Source organism: Sarcophilus harrisii, chromosome 1 (assembly GCF_902635505.1).
Source record: "Sarcophilus harrisii chromosome 1, mSarHar1.11, whole genome shotgun sequence".
NCBI classification, from domain to species: Eukaryota; Metazoa; Chordata; class Mammalia; order Dasyuromorphia; family Dasyuridae; genus Sarcophilus; species Sarcophilus harrisii.
The window spans coordinates 47,115,093-47,135,098 of record NC_045426.1 but is presented as its reverse complement, the minus strand read 5'-3'; the positions used below and the strand labels follow the sequence as shown (position 1 = coordinate 47,135,098).

At 33.8% G+C, this 20,006-nt stretch overlaps 1 protein-coding gene across 3 annotated transcripts in view; it reads right to left on the bottom strand.

Annotated features, from left to right (window-relative positions):
* The window catches only part of GRM7 (glutamate metabotropic receptor 7), a 1,027,380-nt gene that overhangs the window by 414,872 nt on the left and 592,502 nt on the right, over nucleotides 1–20,006 (bottom strand). For all 3 annotated transcript variants that reach the window (XM_031954369.1, XM_031954361.1, XM_031954377.1), the window contains exon 5: nucleotides 4,495–4,635. In XM_031954369.1, coding sequence (XP_031810229.1) covers nucleotides 4,495–4,635 — 141 coding nt within the window. The remainder of the gene's footprint in view (nucleotides 1–4,494; nucleotides 4,636–20,006) is intronic.

Sequence of the window (20,006 nt, the reverse complement as noted above, 5' to 3'; positions counted from 1 at the left end):
CCAACAGGTGATACCCAGCATGCCAATATCTGGCTACCATTTGGTGACTGCAACTCAGCCTCCTGCTGATACTTCCTGGCTTTTTATCCATTTTTTTGTGTCCTTCCTCTTCGATCTTCATTTAGGCATCAATGGTTGGCTAAGAGGTGTTCTGACTGCTATGTCATTGCCAAAGCTAGGTACATAACTCAGCCAAGATATTTCCAATGAAAGGGGACAGATGGTAGGAAAAGTGCCAGGGGTTGGGAAGCCCTGGGAAGGATAATCAAAGAGAAACTGTAAATTCTCCTGCCTGCAAATTTTAAATTTTAAGGAAAATAGCAAACTGTGTTCTTTGATGATTAGTTTCAGTTTGCCTCTCTCTCTCTCTCTCTCTCTCTCTCTCTCTCTCTGTGTGTGTGTGTGTGTGTGGTGTGTGTGTGTGTGTGTGTGTGTGTGTGTGTGTGTGTGAATGATGTTGGAGGGCTAGGATGACAATTCTAGCCTCATGAATCTCTACAGAATTTATTTTAAGGAAAATAATGAAAAAGTTAAAGTTTTTTCCTGATATTTACTAACTTTCTTTTTCATCACATATTCTTTCCCTCTTCATATCACTTTTAAAACTACACCCAATCCTATCCCACCCTTTTCCTCAGAGGCGTCTGATTCTTCCACCTTTCCTCTCAAGCCATCCCTTCACATGGAGGCATTTCTGGGGAAATTGAATTGAGCTGTAGATTACTAATTGTGACTTACTGAGTTCACCCTCTCTTTGGAATTCTCCTATTTCTTTTTTAAATTAAAAAATTTTTTTTCAACAAAAATATATTTTATATCCTTCCCATCTATCCCCACTGGGGAAAAATAAGAAAATACCAATTTTAACAAATTTTTTATAATCAGGCAAGACAAATTTCTATATTGGTCAAATAAAAAAAAATTTATTCTAAAAACTTTTCCCATCAACTTTGTATCAAGAGGTACATGCTTCAGCATTGATTTTCTGTCATTATATACAGGATGTGGCCATCCATGCATACTGAGGAGTGACTAAGAAATGAACTGGGAAGATGGAGAATACTCATAGGCAGAAGGGACCTTTTCATCATTCTACATTTAAAAAAAAAAAAAAAAAGAAGCAGCCTCGACTGTCAGAGCTTCTATCTCCAAGCCAGATCATATTTGTACTACACAAGTGATGAATCTTGTGATTGTGTTCTAGTCCTGATATGAAATCATCTTTTGTTGTAGTATATAGTGTTCAGATGAAAGATGGTATGGCCATAAGTGATGCAGGAAAGATTCCAATCTTTGATTCCCAACCCCCCTAGTTAATGTAAATTACCCTTTGACTCACAAATCCTGGTCCCTTTGAATTCCAATAAAAGATCTGGACCTGTCCCAGCCCCACCGGGATCTGAGCCAACTTTGGGGCTACACCCAAAAGTCCCTCCAGCTAAGTCTCCTATAATAAAAGGGCCACACTGGGAACCCCTCTTTGCAGAGATTCCAAACATGGCAGCCATGTGAGGACCCTCTGTCCAGTGCCCTCCTTATCTCTACCTTCACCTATCTCCTACTTCTAAACTCAGTAATAAACCTCTTTTATTAATCTAGCTCTCGGGCTAATAAATGCTTTTATTGGGGACTCCCACCGCTACTAGACCTCATTTACCACCGTATCCTTGTGCCGAATCCAAGGGGGTTGCAGGGGAGCTTTGCATGACTTCTTGTAGCCCAAACCTGCCACTAGACCTTAACTAAATCCTAATTTCATTTAGGTACCCCAAATCTAGACCTCAACATTTGGTCTACACCTCAACATAAGTAGGTTATGTTTAAACTTCTCTAGAAGTCAGTTTCCTCACTTATAAAATGAAGGGTCTACACTAGATGTCAATGTAGTTCAAGGACAAGAAATTATGGATTCTGTGGTTATCTTCACAATTTTGTCTTTCTTAGTTGATCATACACTTAATATCTTTAATACCTTTTCTCCAATTATTTTCTTCATCCTCCTGCTTACTGAAACTAAGATATTCACTTCAGTGTCAAGATGTTCACTTGATAAAATTAAATTATTTATCCTTAACTTTTCCCTCCTTCATTAAAACCTCATTTACCCATTCATCAACATCTTGTTTTCTCCAAAACTTCTTCTATAGGGAAAACCCCCAAAGGAAAACCTCATCCAATTTTCCTGCTTAAAATATGAAGTCCTCTTTAACATCAGAACCTTTGAAGTTCATAACAATCATTAGATTGGCAGCTAAGTTTAGTCAAGGGCATAGATCAAAAGCTTGTGCTCATAAGGTCAGTAAGAGGGGTAAGTATTTATTTCCACATTAGCCAGAATGTAGGCAAGGATACTCAGAGGAAATGTAATTCCTTTTAGTTTAGTGACAGTAGTGAATGGTAAAACACCAAAATATTCATTTGGAGATTTACCTATTTTTGGTAAATATCCTTGAGGGTATCCTTGGATGACATGCAATGAAAGTTATGGTTAGAGGAAGAACGATAGTTTCCCATTGTTTTAGAATACTGTTTTGAAAATTAAATGTATTTACTTTTAACTAATGATAGCTAGAGAAAATGGGATGGAATGAGATGAGATGGGATAGGATAAAATGGAAATGCAGTGAACTTGTGATTTCCCTGGGAAATGGAAAGAAATTCTGATGAGGAAAGGATAGTTTCCCATTTTTCTATTTTTAACAGCAAAAAGGGATATTATAAAAAATGCCAATATTTAAGATTATTGAAGAATACATGACTAATATTGTTTATATTTTCTAGAAAATGCTTAATTACCCATAAATATCTGTATCTTTTTTATGGTACTCATATTTTTTGTCTTTTTGTCTAATTTTGCTTGAAAGAAGATATTTATATCATCTTATTAATTATTGTGTTGCCCAGTGTATCTTACACAGGGCCTTGTAAAAAGCAGATAAATTTAATAATTATAATAATAGCTAACATTTATATAGCACTTGAAGGATTGCAAGGTGTTTTTCAAATATTATATTCTCATATCTCACAAAAACTCTGGAAGGTAGTACAGACAATAAAACTGAGACAGGGGAGAAGTCCAATGACTTGCCCAAAATTAGACAGCTAAACTGTATCTGCGGTTGAATTTGAATTCTGTTCCTCCTGACTTCCAAGTCCAACCCTTTATAAATTGTGCCACCTGGCCACCTTCCAGATATTAAATCATTGTTTATTGAAGGAGAAATTATACTATTGAATGCACCTGTACTCAGGAAGACTTAAGTTTTATTGCCTCAGTTTATTGATCTGAAAACAGGAATAATATAAGCATCTATCTCACAGGTAGTTAAGAAGATCCAGTGAAACAAAATTATAAATATCTTTACAAACCTCAATATATGCTAGCTATTATGACCAAGGGAAAACAGTTTTTTTTTTTTTTTTTTTTTTTTTTTTTTGTAGAATAACAATACAGAAATATACTGATTGCTGAAACTATAATCAGTGGAATTGATGATTCAGAAGGCACTTCAGTATCTTGTACCACCTCTTGGTCATCATTACAAACAGGTTTTTTAATTGAACTAAAGATGAAGATAAGTGCCAGTTACTTTAAAAACAAAACACATGCATGTGAACACACACAGACATAGACACAGGCACACCCACAGACACACACAAACCAAAGAACAACCCACCAATTAATAAGATAGCAAATAACAGAGAAAGTTGACTCTCTCTTTTTTTTTTTATCAACATCATTCTTTTGTCCTTTGCTAAAGACTTAATCATATGCCTCACTGTAATAAGGAAGTAACCCTAGGTTACCATGCTAGTGGAGCATAAACTCTGGTAAATCCTACAAAGCTAGGAAATGATTGGCCTATGGATAGCTATATGATATCATTATTATTGTTAATTTGATTATTGTTCCATCATCAACATCTCAAAAGCACTCGATTCACATTATCTCATTTAATCCTTAAAAATCCTATTTTATAGATGAGGAAATTGAGGTAGAGAGACATTAAATAACTTTACTATGGATGGGGAGGTAAGATTCAAATTCATGTTTTCTATATCCCCAAGTCTTGCACTCTATTCACTAAGGGAGTTCAGTATCTTTGTTATATTAATAATATAGATTATGCTTAATACAGGTTAAAGATACTGATACAGAACTTGACACAGGTTGCAGTCAGTGGGAAAATTATTTCACAGTGCAACCTATAAAAGAATTAATCAGAGAAAGCATTCAAAGATAGACCTCTTCATGTACTTTATATACTCGATGGTGATTGTCAACTCTGAAGAGACAGACACACTGAAAAGATCTTCCCCCTATTGGTAGTCTTCTTATTCAGCAAGAAGTGTCCCTGCTCCATTTTCTGTAAAATCTAGTAAATTCAATTTATTCATTCAATTTGTCTCCAGCCAAGCTTCCTTCTGTCAGTTAGGCAGACATTTCAATGCAGGACATATAGAGAAGCAGAAGGACAAAGAGAATAAGATTACCTGTGCATTTTCTATCTGTGTCTTCTTTTTTGGACCCACTAATTGTCAATTTGCAGTTGAAGTTTTCCTCCCAATACTCTGCAAACCACACATTTCTTCTATTGTTCTCCAGTGTACGTGATGTAAAGTATGCATCAAAACCTAAAGGGGATAAAGTGGAAAGCTTGATGAAAACAGAAACATGATGACCGTTCAGAGCTAGAAATGCCATGCACGGCCAATATTTGCTTTGTTTTTATTGTTAATTACAAGGTATTCTCTCCATATTAATTAAAAACTAAGGGAGGAGATGATTTGTCTCACATGACTGGGAAGATGGAAATGTAAATATCTCAATTGAACAACCTGAAAATTTTAAAAATACTCTGCAAATATATGATACAGTTGCAGAAACAAGGTAAGAAAACAGAAAATCTATAGAAGATAAAATCCTCCCCAAAGTAACCTCCCCTAATGAAACATTTAAAGTTCCTAAGTTAATACTTTTATTCCTTGCCACTCACTACAATCTGCAAGCACATAAAATTCAATGGTCTGTGTTTCACATATTACTCATGAGGGCAACCCAGTCTGAACCTCACTCCCACCTCCTGACATTTCATAAGATAGAAAACACTCATCCTCCTGAACCTTGTCAAGGAAAGGAATTGCTGCTATGTAAGGGAGGAAAACATGAAAAAGCAGACCTAACAAAAAGGGAAATAGTATCCATGTGCAAGTGAAAAGGAATGAGATCCAAGTACAATTGATTCTCTTCCAATAGAGTTGATACAGGGCTTCCATAAACTGCAATGTAAAAAAGACTTTACATATATGGCATCAAGGATCTGAACAGGAAAACACATGCATGCATGCATGCATGCAAAAAAAAAACCAGACAAAATATTGGAAATACAAGACAAAAACTGAAAGAGAAAGTCGAGTAGAACTCAATTGAGACAAAAAAAATTAAAAAGAAAACAAAAGAGCAAGAATTCTGAAAAGATTGTAATCATATAAGCAAGTGTACTTTAAAAGAAAGCAAATTTTTGAAAATCCCAATAGGATAAAAAAGGTTTTAATAATAATAAATAATAATTTGATAATAATAATAAAAGGTATTCTTTAGATTAAAAATAAGTAGCATTTATTTACATAGCAAGGTAAGTTTTGCAAAATTCTTTAAAAATGTTATCTCATTTTATTCTCACAAATACTCTAGGAAGTAGATTTTTTTAAACCCTCATTTTATAGATGATAAACTGAAGCAGAGGTTAAGTTGTCTAGAATCACAAAACTAACCCTGAGACCAGATTTGAAACCATGTCTTACTTGCTCCAACTCTGCTCAATTAATTTACCATGCCATCTAACTTCCTGTTCTCTCTGCAAAGATAAAATAATAATAATAACAAAAATATATTAAGAGAAGCAACATGATACAATACAGACAGTATTGAGCCTGGTAGGGGATAGCTTTGTGGACAGTCATTCAAGTGAAAAAAAATTATAACTAAAATAAGAAAAGAGCTGGAAATGGATTCTCTCTTTTGACTGGATGTGGACAGGGGAAAGCAGTACTTTAGTCTTTTGATAGCCCTGTGGAAATATGGGAGAATCTGAGGGGGATGAAGGGAGGGAACAGGATGGAAAAAGATGGAAGGGTCTTTTTGGCCTTAAAAAGAAGAAATGAAAGGGTGGCATTTAAGTATGTCATCCCTTTTGGTGGGGTGAAGGCAGAAAAGAAAGGACCTTATAATGGACTTCATATTGAAGAAATAGTAACCTTAGGAGAAAAACTTTAAGGAAGAGTTGTTGTCCACATGACTGAATTACCACAAGAAACTATATAGCCATTTGAAGATATCGAGTATCCAGGGTTGTAGAAAAGGACTGTATTCTTCAAAATCTTATATTTCTAAAAGTGACAAACATTCCCCTTCCCCTCCCCCCAAAAATAGAAAGAAAGAAATGAGAGGAGAAGAAAGGAGACAAGAGAAGAGAGAAGAGGACAGGAGAAGAGGAGAGGAAAGGAGAAGAAATAGCCAGTAAAACACCTCAGGATAAAGCAGATAAACAGGAATAAGTAAGAGATTATGGTAGAGAAACATAGAAATATGGGAATATACAATTAGAATAAGCAAAACAAATCCTAGGGGGAAAGTACTGAAAACAAATAGGTCTCCCTGAAAGGAAAAATTGTATTTAAAAACTATATGAAAGCCTGTACCAAATCATTACTATTAAGGGAAATGCTAGTCAAAAGAAGTTTGAGGTTTCACCTTAACACCCAGCAAATCAGCAAAGATGTAAAACAGGAGAATAGTTAATATCCTCAACTAAGCAAGGAGTCAGGAAAACTCATTTTCCTCATTTCAAATCTGGCCTCAGATACTTGCTAGTTCTGTGAACCTGACCAAATTACTTAATCCTATTTGCCCTAGTTTATTCATCTGTAAAGTAAGCTGGAGAAGGAAAGGGCAAACCACTCCAATATCTCTGTCAACAAAATCACAAATGGCTCCACAAAGAGTCAAAAAGAACTGAAAGTGACTGAACAACACAAACAAAAGCCAATATATTCTCCATACAATCTGTGATCTATACCTTTATATCAATGTAGTCCTCAGTCTATATCCCAGTGTATGGTGAAGTGAAAACACTCAGTCCCTATCACTTAACTCAGTTAATTGGTCAGTGATTATTAAGGATGTGCATATGTAATGCCTTTTAAATTCTAGTGGGCCTTAGACATGACTCTAGGTTTTCATTTTGAATTTCATCCACCCATTTCATCCTTTGCCACTGGTGCTTTCCTTCTTCCCTATTTGTCTATTTCCCAAGAACGGAACTACCTTCTATCATCATTTCTTTCCCTAATTGTTTGGATTTCCTCTATTAGAATATAAGCAACTTGAGGACAGAGAACTTCTCTAAGTCTTTGTACTCCCACTTTTTAGCGCTGGGCCTGGAACCAAAAATGTGCCTTATAAATTATTATTTTTCCATTCATTTATCCATATTCGAGGGACTGTGTTTGCAGGATAGAAATGATAACATACAATTGATGGAATTGTGTACTGGCTCAACTCAATTCCAGAAAATAATCTGCAATTATACTTTTAAAAAATGTTACTATCATACTTTTGACTCAAATATTCTACTGTCGGGCATATGTACAAATCAAAGGCAAAGGGAAAGGTCACATATTTATTAAAATTTTCATATCAGTTTGATGTACTATAAAAAAAAAGAAATAGAATAGGTGCTCATTTGTTAAGAAAAGGTTAAATAACCAATAATAAATGAATGGTATTATATAACAATATAATTTATGAACATGAAAAAATCAGATAAACATGGGCAAGCATATGAATTAATACAATTTGAAATAGAACTAGGGAAATGTATGCATAATGTCTATATTAACATAAATGGGATATAGAAATATCAAAATTGAAACTTCCCATATGAAATTATCAGATAAAGAGTTGATAAAGTGAACTTCTCTTCATTCACTGCAGAGATGGGAGAATCATGGTGAAGGATACAGTGCTGGCCACAACTGGTAGTTCTGGTTGATTTTGCTAATTTTTTTTTCCTTCTTTATTTTTAGTAAATATTTACTAAAATAAATGTCTCACTGAGTAGGGGAAAGGAAAATGTATAACCAGAAAGGAAAGGATATGAGGGATAAAAAGAAAGGCTATAAAAACAAAAGATATAAAATAAATTTAAATTTAAAAGTAAAAACATAACAGGGTAAGAAAACAAAAGAGAAACAATGATAGATGCCAACTAATTTGAATCATAAATGTTACAGGATTAAGGTAATATAATGAAAGAGAATGATAAGATCATTTTTTTTAAGAATCCTGCAAAATTGATTGTAGTGCAAGAAACCTATCTAAAAATACTAAGTAAAACTGTAAGTCTGGAATGTTATACATTAAGTGAATAATAAAAAAGAAAGTTGTTATGCTATCAAATATGAACCAAAAAATGCCATCTCAAGAGAGATTTTTAAAAATGGTTTTAAATTTAGGGATACCAAAAATTAAATAATATCTTTATTAAATTGATATGCTCCAAGTGGCACAAATATTAAGACTTATGAAAATCCAATTATGGTTGCATACAAAATTATGAATTGCCCAAAAAACAGACAGAAAAAATAATTAAAGGAGGCTCTTTCAGAGATAGATAATTCCTCTTTCAGAGATAGATAAATATAAAACATAAGAAAAAACAAAAATACAAAATTAATCATAGTGTTAGAGAAGCAATAATTGAAATTTTCTGTTAGGAAATTTTGAATACATATTTTCAGTATTCCATGGTGCCCTTACAAAAAAACAAATTGTATATTAGAACAAAGAAAAAATTAATTAATTCAAAAGAGATAAAAAGATTGAATCTTTACTGTGCTTTAACATTACCATGATGATCATCATCAATTCAGAGCAAATAAACAACATATAGATCCAAATAGAAACTTAATTATGATTCACTAAATGATAATAAAGTCAAAGAACAAATCATAAAATTATATGAAATCTTTTCTGAATCATCTGAAAAAGTATAGATACATTAATAAGTTTTGCTGTTTTTCCCTCTTTATTCTTCCTCTTAAAAATATTTATCATATAAGGAAAGACTATCATAGGATTGGGAGATAGGTATAGGAAGAAATCTAGGCAATACAAGAACAAAAAAATATCAAAGAAGTTACTTCTCTAAGATGGCAAAAGACAGGAAGAATGTTTCTATATGACAAAATATTCTTATCAACATTTTTATGTTAGTAAAAATAACTTGAAATGAAATGTGTGACTTTAGCTTAGGAAATGACTGAACAAACTGTGGTATATGAGAGCAACTGAGTATTATTACATAATAAGAAATAAGCAATATTAGGAAATTTTGAAAAAACTTGAAGGCATGTTGAACTAACAAGAGAGTGAAAGAAACAAAAATGTACAAAATTACAGTAATAAGAATATTACAAATATATATTTATTACTAAATAATACAAAACCAATTATTCTGAGATTTTAAAGATGACCTCTGGCCTCAGAGGCAGGATGAGAAAATCTACCTTTGTACTTTCCTCAGCTAAAAGGAGGATTATGGTTATATTTGGTTATAAATGGTGCCAAGTGCACATTGCTGGCTATTTTGGTCTTTTTTTTTTCTGAACTATTTTTCTTAGATATGAAAGAAGTGTAGAATCAAGAATGGGGGGAGGTGATGGTGGATATCATGGTGATATAAAGACAGATATGAAAGGTATCTATAAAAATATTATTATTCAGCTCAGAAAGCAACAATATAAAAACACAAACTTCCTAGTGCTTAACTCTAATCAAATAATTAATTTAAACTTTCCCATGCTGAATGGTTCTGGTAGTTTAAAAATGTGGTTTTCATGATGAAACTTGTGAACCTGACTTTGGCTAACATCTAATCGTTATCATGACATGCATTATTACTGTAGTGTTATAGCGGCAATAAATAGCAAACACTCATAGCCTCTAATATGTGAAACATAATTTATGAATGCTATCTTTTATGTCCCTTTTTCTATAGCAATCAATTTATGTTTCATAGCATATGCTGATTGATGGTTCCATAGATGGCTTGAGAAAGAGTAATATTCAATCTTATTTAAACCCACCGAGTTCATGCAGGGGCTGCAGGTAGATTATGGCCAGCACAAGGTTAATTCCATCACTTGGGATTAGACATAGTAATTTTTAACTGGGGCTGGTGACTGGAATTTTATACATGGCACTACATTTTAGATGTATTTTAGATCTAAATATACATTTAGATGTATAAGAAAGGCAAGATTTGCATTTCTTGTATAGAAAAATTCAGCTTAGAAGCTAGTGAAGAAAATGGACAGGGACTGGATCTGAAATTTCAGTGATACAAAGACCTTAGGCAGGAGGAATCCTCCTACTTCTTCTCTCCCCTCCCTTACCAATGCATCCTTGCAGTTTCTATGAAACTTACAGTCTTAGGGAGTTGCTAGAAATCCTGAGAGTTTATAAGACTTGCCTTGGGTCACATAGCAAATATATGTCATAGACAAGAATTCAATTGTGGCTCCAAAGCCACAAATAAATTTCTTTCAATTATACCCTCCCCCACAATGAGACCAGAAAGTTTCCATTTCTTACAATATAGAGGAAAAATAATCAGCAAAACCAATCAATACATCCGTATCTCTTCAAAGATCCAGAGGAGGTTTCATTTAGCTTTATGATTTATTTCTTGTCTTTATTTATTGTCTTGTCTTTATCATTATTCAGTGCATTAAAATTAAGCTAGTATTTGGATCCATATCTTATTTGTTGACACTAAACTGATGATGGTGATGATGATAATGTTACAGTCTGTGAAATTTAATTTTTCTGCTTTTATATTTGTATTTTTTTTAGTGCTGTCTTTTAGTTAACAAGAATAATTAGTTAAAATAGGAAGTGACCTGATGGTGTACCCCACCTATACAACTCTTTGGACAAGCCTAGTACTATCATTCCCCATCCTTCCAGCAATCTGCAGTACATTGGCAATGCTCCCTACTGCCTCCTGAATCACTTTCTCCACTAACCATAAATGATTTCTTAACTCCTGGAGATGGGATAGCTTCCTTACCTTCCTTGAAGTCTCAGCTCACCTCAGCTTCTACCTTCTAGAAGAAACCTTTCCCAGCCATCCTTAATCTTAGTGACTTCCTTGTGGCAGCCCTTTTTTGTAGTGACAAGAAACTGGAAACTGAGTGGATGCCCATCAGTTGGAGAATGGTTGAATAAATTATGCTATATGAATGTTATGGAATATTATTGTTCTGTAAGAAACAATCAGCAGGATGATTTAAGAAAGGCCTGGAGAGACTAACATAAACTGATGCTAAGTGAAATGAGCAGAGGGAGGAGATCATTGTATATAGCAACAACAAGATTATACAATGATCAATTCTGATGGGCATGGTTATTTTCAACAGTAAGGTGATTCAGGTCAGTTCCAATGATCTTGTGATGAAGAGAGCCATCTACAACCAGAGAGAGGATTATAGGAACTGAGTATGGATCACAACATAGCATTTTCATGCTTTTTGTTGTTTTTTGTTTGCAACAACTTTCTTTCTCATTATTTTTTCCTTTTTGATCTGATTTTCCTTGTGCAGCAAGATAATTGTATAAATGTATATGCATATATTGGATTTAACATCTATTTTTACCATGTTTAACATATATTGGATTATTTGCCATCTAGGAGAGGGAGTGGGGGGAAGGGTGGGGAAACTGAAACACAAAGTTTTTTCAAGAGTCAGTATTAAAAAAATTATCCATGCATATGTTTTGAAAATAAAAAGCTTTGATAAAATATAATAAAAAAAGAAAATCACAAGTTAAAAAAAAATCTTACTTGCTTTGCTCCCACATTTGATTGTAAACTCCTTGAGAGAATGGCCTTTTTTCTCCTCATTTTTTAGTATCTTTAACAATGGCACATAGCAGATATTTAATAAATTCTTGTTGATTTATTTTTATTCAGCATTTGTATTTGATCATAGTTCTAATTATAAAATTCTTGATATGTGACAGTCCTTAGAGATTATCTAAATCAATTTCACATTGGTAATACTGGCTATTTGGCCTTGGGGTAACACAAGGGCCTGGGGAACACCATTCTGCCTGATGGTTATAATGCCTCTTCTACTAAACTAGTCTGCAATTCATCCTTTACAATGTCTCCAGTTTGAGGGTAAACAGCTAAAACAATCTCGTGGGAAAAATATGTCACTGAAATATCCATTAAGAACATAAAAATATGATTTAAAGGGCTAAATATGAAATTAATGAAATTAAACAATCAACAAAGTAGCAAAAGTTTATAGAAATGATTTTAAAAAGCCAACACTTTTTTTTTTAGGTACTCAAGAGTAATAAATCTTTTACAAACCTGACCTCAATAAAGAAGAACAAATTAGAAGAAATAGAATTATCAAAAAACTATTATTCATAATTATATGTGGACTGAATCAAATATTTAAAGAAAATGAATTATTAAATATGACATATAAATAAAATAAGAAATGAAAGTCCTAAATAACTCTCAATCAAAACAAAAAAATAAAATTCATTTTTAAAATGAGTGGGAAGAAGGGAAAAGATAAAATGGGCAGGTTCTACAAAATCAAAGTTCAATTCTCAGAGGCTAATACTTAGCTTTTCAGTCTCCAAAAAGTTAGTTTACTGCTTTATGAATATATCCCTGCCTCCTGTATTAGACGGGAAATTCTTGTGCTCAGGAAGATATAATTACTTTCATGGTATCTTTTTGGATTTTCTAGTCCCAAATCTACCTGTTAACTAACTACCTAGCCATATGTTACATTATCCACTTGGGAGGGTGAGGGTGGGGTGGGGAAAGTATGTTGCAAGTTTAGAAATTTAATCTTTGAGAAAGGAATATGAATAGTCACTTTAAAAAAATTATTTCACATTATTTTGCAGTGTTTGGAGACCATAGAAGAGTGGAAGGATTGTTCATTGGCATTTTAGTCACCCTCCATAGTCTAACCCATAAAATACAGTGGTTGAACTAGATTATCTCTAAGAGGTCCCTCCCACTTCTAATTCTGTGAACAATAGACCACTCTACAATGGAAAAGTGGATCCATTTTCCTGCCACTCCTCCTGAATGGTTTCTTTTTTGCTACTTTTGTGTTTCTAATGAGAATATCTGTTATTTTATTAAAACAGCTAAAATATATATAACTATAAATTCCTGGATTATAAATGCAAAACCATGCACAAACATGGAACAAAATGGAATACTTTTGATATGTGAAAGTATTTTTTTCTAAACTTTCTGATTTTATTATTTTCCCTTAATCAAAACAATGGTTTTTCTTGATAACAACAATAACAATCCAAACTACACACACACACACACACACACACACACACACAGAATCATAGTCATAGTCATAATAACACCATCATCCCCAGCACCACCACCTCCAACAATAATATTGACCTTCCTACATGTGAAGAAATTAATGGGTCAACATAGTCCCCATTGTCATAGCTGAATCTTGACTTGAATAAAAACCAATCAGATCTGGCTACAGGTTCTGTCTTGGATACATCCTGGCTGTATAATACTGGGCAGATCTTCCTCTAAAGATTATGCTTTGCAGATTTCCATTAGTGGAGTTTTCCTTACCAGAAGCTCTGTATATAAATAATATCAACACACAGAACAAAAATAAAAATAGTGATTAAAAACTCACATTTATATATATATTTCTCACTACAACCCTGTCAAGTACAGTGGATTATTGCCCTAATTTTAGATATAAAGAGAATGAGGTTTTCTTAGAGAGTAAATCACTCAGGATCTCAGTCACTTGTGACTCTAGCCGTACTGTTCATTCCATATCTCACTGACTCTCTAATATATCTATATATAGGTTCAAAGAAAGGTTTTTATTTGCCTTTTTATCTATATCCACAAAATAAACATTAAGCATTTAAGGAGTTCAAGGCATTGTCCTGAGCACTAGCCAAAATCTTGAATTTTGATAAAATATAGTATTTGCTCTCAAAGGGTTTAAAATACAATAAGGAAATGGGAGAGATTTAAAGGTAACATCATTCATCAACAAATCCTAGGATATTAGCAAAGGTTTAATGTTGACTCCTTATAAGATCATAGAATTTTGATCAAGAAGGAAATATAACGCAACATCTAGTCTACTGCTCTCAGCATCTTTACTTCCTAGCTCTGGCTTTCTTCTTAAGAAATCTGTTTTCTGATCTTTTTTATTGTTCTTTATACAGCACATTCCAACTCTCCTCTCATTTTTGCAAAGGTCTAGAATGAACTCTCTCCTCATTTCTACCTCTTAGAATCACCAATTTATTTAAACATTCAGGTCAAATGCCATTTTACATGAAATCTTTCTTGATTTCCCCTCTACATTAGTTTCTACTGCTCTCTCACTAATCAGTCATTCATTCAACAAGCAATTACTTGTCTACTTATGTGCCAGTACTGAGGATACCAAGCAAAACTAAGAAAGTCCCTGTACTCAGAGAGTTTATATTCCAATGGAGACAATGTGCAAACAATTATTTATAGACCAGATACTCAGTGTAAACTGGAGGAAATCTCAGATGGAAGCACAAGCATGCATTAGTATTCATGGCAATGGAGGGGGAAGGACAGAGAAAGTATTCCTGTGGAAGAAAGGATTTCTTGTATCTTAAAGGAAGCCAGGGGAACCAAGAAGAGAAGTGAAGGAGAGAGTCCTGGTCTTGAGGACAGCCAGGAAAAAGACACAGAGTTGCAAAGAATATATATATCCCTATATATGAACATTTCCCCCCTTGGTTCTACCTCTCCTCCTGCCACTTCACTCCTAGAATGTAAATTCTTTGTGAGAAGAGATCTTTCCATTGGTTTGTTTTTGTAGCTCCAGCACATGGCACAGCACCTGAAACATTATAGGCATATAGATTGATGACAAAACAGGCATGTTTTAGGTTAAACTTTATTTCTAACTTTTTCCCAAAATCACAATGAAACTCTTTCTCTCCTTACCCAAAAGAGATAAGAAGGCAACTCTTTCTTGGCACACACTTGAATTTCTGGTTAAATTTGCTTTGCTTGCTTAGTTTTTGTGCTGAAAACTCCCAACTCTGACAAAAACAATGAGAAACAAAGAATTTTTTTAAGTTCAAGAGCTGAATTTTTAACACAAAAAAATCAAACTTGATTTTGATGCATTTCCTTGGAGTCCTTATTCTCCTCTTTGTTTTTAGAACCTGGGTGCCATTCTTAAAAACCCACTGAAAATCTTCAGGCAACAGTAGATCAATGCAAATCAATGGAGCACAAAGTCAGTCCAGCTTGGCTATTTGGGAGGTGACCTTTCCCGCCAGAAAAAAAATAAAACTCTGATGAAAGTGTAGTATGAACACAGAAAGTCAAAAATGTCAAGAGAGGGTCAGGAGGCCTGGCAGTGAACTCAGCTTGAGCCATACAGAGCTGACAGATATTAATGGAACTTCCCATGGCATCAGGGAGTGATGAGTAGCTGTGATCATTGCTTTTTCAAAACAAGTCATGCATTACCGGATTAGAGCTCTCCTGCCAAGCTAAATGGCACAGGGTACCTCAGGCTTACACTAGGCTGGCATAAGAAACAAAGATACTTTAGTCCACTATCTGCTTTTGGCTCTGGAAGATGGGGAGCAATAACTGAGAAACATGGCCAAACTTTATCATGCAGCCATCACCTGGCTGTAGAACTCCTATAATTATTTATAAAATAATTTATTCCTATTAATAAGACTAATTATATGTCTGTGCATGCATGTATATGTTACTATACTCATTTTTGAGAAACAACATAATATAGTGGATAAAGAATCACTTTGAAGCCAGAAAGACCCAGAGAAAAGAAGTATCTGGCCCATAATCATACAATTTGTAACTAGCAGGGACAACTATAGAACCCAGGGTTCCAATGGACTTTCCACTTGTTATCTTTCAACTCTGTTATCCTGGAAAATGCTTTATATATTTCTGATAGAATAAGTGTCATGTGTAAAGTTAAGGAAAATGTGTCAGAGCAGAAAATAGTATTTTCATCTAATGCTGCCTTTTAGGGAAAGTTGTTAGATGATTTGGGTCTCAGTTTCCTCATCTACAGAGTGGGCACTATCTTTATCATTTTTCTAATATAGATACTTTGAAGCTCAAAGGAAATAATACACTTTTAAGCCCTTTGAATAATATGAGTTACTATAAAATGTAACATTATCATATTGTCATTACTTAGGAAACAATTTTGTATTGTGAATATAGAGCAAATGTATTAGCTGAAAGCAGGAAGATGTTATTTAAGGTCCTTACTATGACACCCAGTGCCTATTTGAACAGGTTATTAGACCACTAAGTACTCTTACCAGTTCTTAAAGCTTATAATTTGGAAATTAATTGATCTTTTACTTTTGCACCTGGAGAGGAAATTTCTACCCCAAAATAAGATTCACCATGTTTCAATTAGAAAAACCTTTACCTATTCAATCTTCCTTTCATACCATCTTTGAGTAAGAGATGTCCATATTCCTTGCTAAAAGAGAATCTTTCTACTTCTTCATTAGCTCTTTTTTTTATGTATACAAATTCTGCCAAACATTTTTATTGAACAGCTCTTGTATCCATTCCCTATTTACCATTCATATGGTCACTACTTTTTTTTTTTTAATTTTTTTATTGACAAAAGATTTTATTGACAAAACCCATACCAGGGTAATTTTTTTACAAAATTATCCCTTGCACTCACTTTTCTTCCGTTTTTTTTCCCCTCCCTCCCTCCACCCCTTACCCCAGATGGCAAGCAGTCCTATACATGTTAAATAGGTTACAGTATATCCTAGATACAATATATGTGTGCAGAACAAAACAGTTCTCTTGTTGCACAGGGAGAATTGGATTCAGAAGGCATAAATAACCCGGGAAGAAAATAAAAAATGCAAGCAGTTTACATTCATTTCCCAGTGTTCTTTCTTTGGGTGTAGCTGCTTCTGTCCATCTTTGATCAATTGAAACTGAATTAGATCTTCTCTTTGTCGAAGAAATGAATTTCCATCAGAATACATCCTCATACAGTATTGTTGTTGAGGTATATACTGATCTCCTGGTTCTGCTCATTTCACTTAGCATCAGTTCATGTAAGTCTCGCCAATCCTTTCTGTATTCATCCTGCTAGTCATTTCTTACAGAACAATAATATTCCATAACATTCATATACCACAATTTACTCAACCATTCTCCAATTGATGGGCATCCATTCATTTTCCAGCTTCTAACCACTACAACCAGGCCTGCCACAAACATTTTGGCACATACAGGTCCCTTTTCCTTCTTTAGTATCAATTTGGGGTATAAGCCCAGTAGAAACACTGCTGGATCAAAAGGTATGCACAGTTTGATAACTTTTTGGGCATAGTTCCAAATTGCTCTCCAGAATGGCTGGATGTGTTCACAATTCCACCAACAATGTATCAGTGTCCCTGTTTTCCCACATCCCCTCCAACATTCCGCATTATCTTTCCCTGTCATTCTAGCCAACCTGACAGGTGTGTAGTGGGATCTCAGAGTTGTCTTAATTTGCATTTCTCTGATTAATAATGATTTGGAGCATATTTTCATATAGCTAGAAATAGTTTTAATTTCTTCATCTGAGAATTGTCTGTTCATATCCTTTGACCATTTATCAATTGGAGAATGGCTTGTTTTCTTATAAATTAGAGTCAATTCTCTATATATTTTGGAAATGAGGCCTTTATCAGAACCTTTGACTGTAAAAATGTTTTCCCAGTTTATTGTTTCCCTTCTAATCTTGTCTGCATTAATTTTTTTTTCAATTTGATATAATCAAAATTTTTTATTTTGTAGTCAATAGTGATCTCTAGTTCTTCTTTGGTCATAAATTCCTTCTTCTTCCACAGGTCTGAGAGGTAAACTATCCTATGCTCTTCCAATTTATTTATAATCTCATTCTTTATGCCTAGGTCATGAACCCAATTTGACCTAATCTTGGTGTATGGTGTTAAGTGTGGGTCAATGCCTAGTTTCTGCCATACTAATTTCCAATTTTCCCAGCAATTTTTGTCAAATAATGCATTCTTATCTTTGAGTTTGTTAAACACTAGATTATTAAAGTTATTGGTTTTTTTGTCCTTTGAACCTAACCTATTCCATTGATCAACTAGTCTATTTCTTAGCCAATACTTCATTAGCTCTTGACCCCTCTTTCCTTCTACAACACCTTGTTCCAAGAGTTATCACCCCGTCTTTCAGATAAGTTCATTCCCTTGCTCCTTAACTCCTTGTATATCTATGTTGATTTAAAAAAAAAAAGTTTTCCTTTGATTATTCAACTCCTACTCATAGTCCCATTCCTTTCTTTTCTCCAAACCTTTTGAGATCTTTGCCTGCACTAATGTTCCCATAACTCTACCATACACTATCTCTTGGAATCCTTGCAATTCTCTTGAAATTTCTACATTTTCTTGAAATTACTCCTTCAGAGGTTTCCAATAATTGATAAATGAGTCATTCCAATAACCTTTTCTCAATTTATCAACATTCTTCTCTCTCCCTCACTCTCTCCTTTCCTCTCCCTTTCCCCCTCTCTTTCTTAACAGATACATAAATAGCTAGCTAGCTAGCTAGATGGATGGTTGTATGGATGGATAGACTGACAGAAAAATAGATATAGATAAATACTATTAATTACTTCTCTTTCTGAAAAGAAATTAATTTAATTTTAACTTTAATTCTGAAATAGCACATTCCCCTATTTCTACTACCTATCTAACTTCTTATTCTGTGACTCTTTGGTTTGTTCTCTCTCTCTCTTTTTTTTTTGGTCACTCTAATGCTACCACTCTCTGTCTTTGTATTTAAATATTTCTCTTAATAAGTCTTCTCTTAGAAAATTTGTTCACTTTCATACTTTGCTAACTTCAATCTGTACAACTTTGAATAAGTCACTAAATCATCATGAACTTTGGTTTCCTTATCTGTATATTGGGATAGATAACATTGGTGGTCCTTTCCAGGTCTGTCTATGAATAATCAAGTTTGATCAAGTTTGGGGAGACAAAAGCTGGCTCCCAAATCTTTAAATCAAGTCTTTTCTCAAGTCCATATCCATATTAATTGAATTTCTATCTGCCTGCTTTCATTAATCTTATGTTCAATATATTATCAATGGTGTAATGAAAAGAATGACGAAGTTTCCAAATGAATTTGGACTCACAGGACCTGAGTTCAACTCCTTGCTCTGTCACTTATTACTTATGCATCACTGAATTGATTAGTTAATAGCTTTGGGCTTCAGTTTTCTCATCTCTAAAATGAAGGACTTGTACTAGATGACCTTTTCCTTTCTCTGTCTCCTTTTGATTATATTATTTCTGTCAATGGCAATTGTATTCCCTAAATTCCCTAAATTAATATTTTCCGATTTTCTTATATTTAATGTTGTTTTCAATTTTTCATTAATCCTATCCTTACAGTATCTCATGAATTTATTCCTGCTTCACTCTTTCTCTTGCAATCTTCCTAATAGAGGTCATTATTATACCACATTAAATTGTAACAATTATATCTTATTCAGTATATCTACCTCTAGTACATTTTCCCATTATTATCAATTCTGTTATCTATATTTGTTGTTGTTCCTGAGCTGTTACAATATATTCACACTCTCAAAGTCAACTTTTAAATTCATCACTCTCTTACTTCTCTACTCCAAATCTTTTAATGGACCCCAATTGCCTAATAAATAAAGTTTAAAAACCTGTGCTTGTCAAGTAATATTGTATAGATAATGAGCCACCCTATTATTCCAAGCTTCTTACATTATTGCCTTTCATACACTCTACATTAAAACCAAATTGAACAATTCTTATGCTTACTTTTATCCTGCCTTTA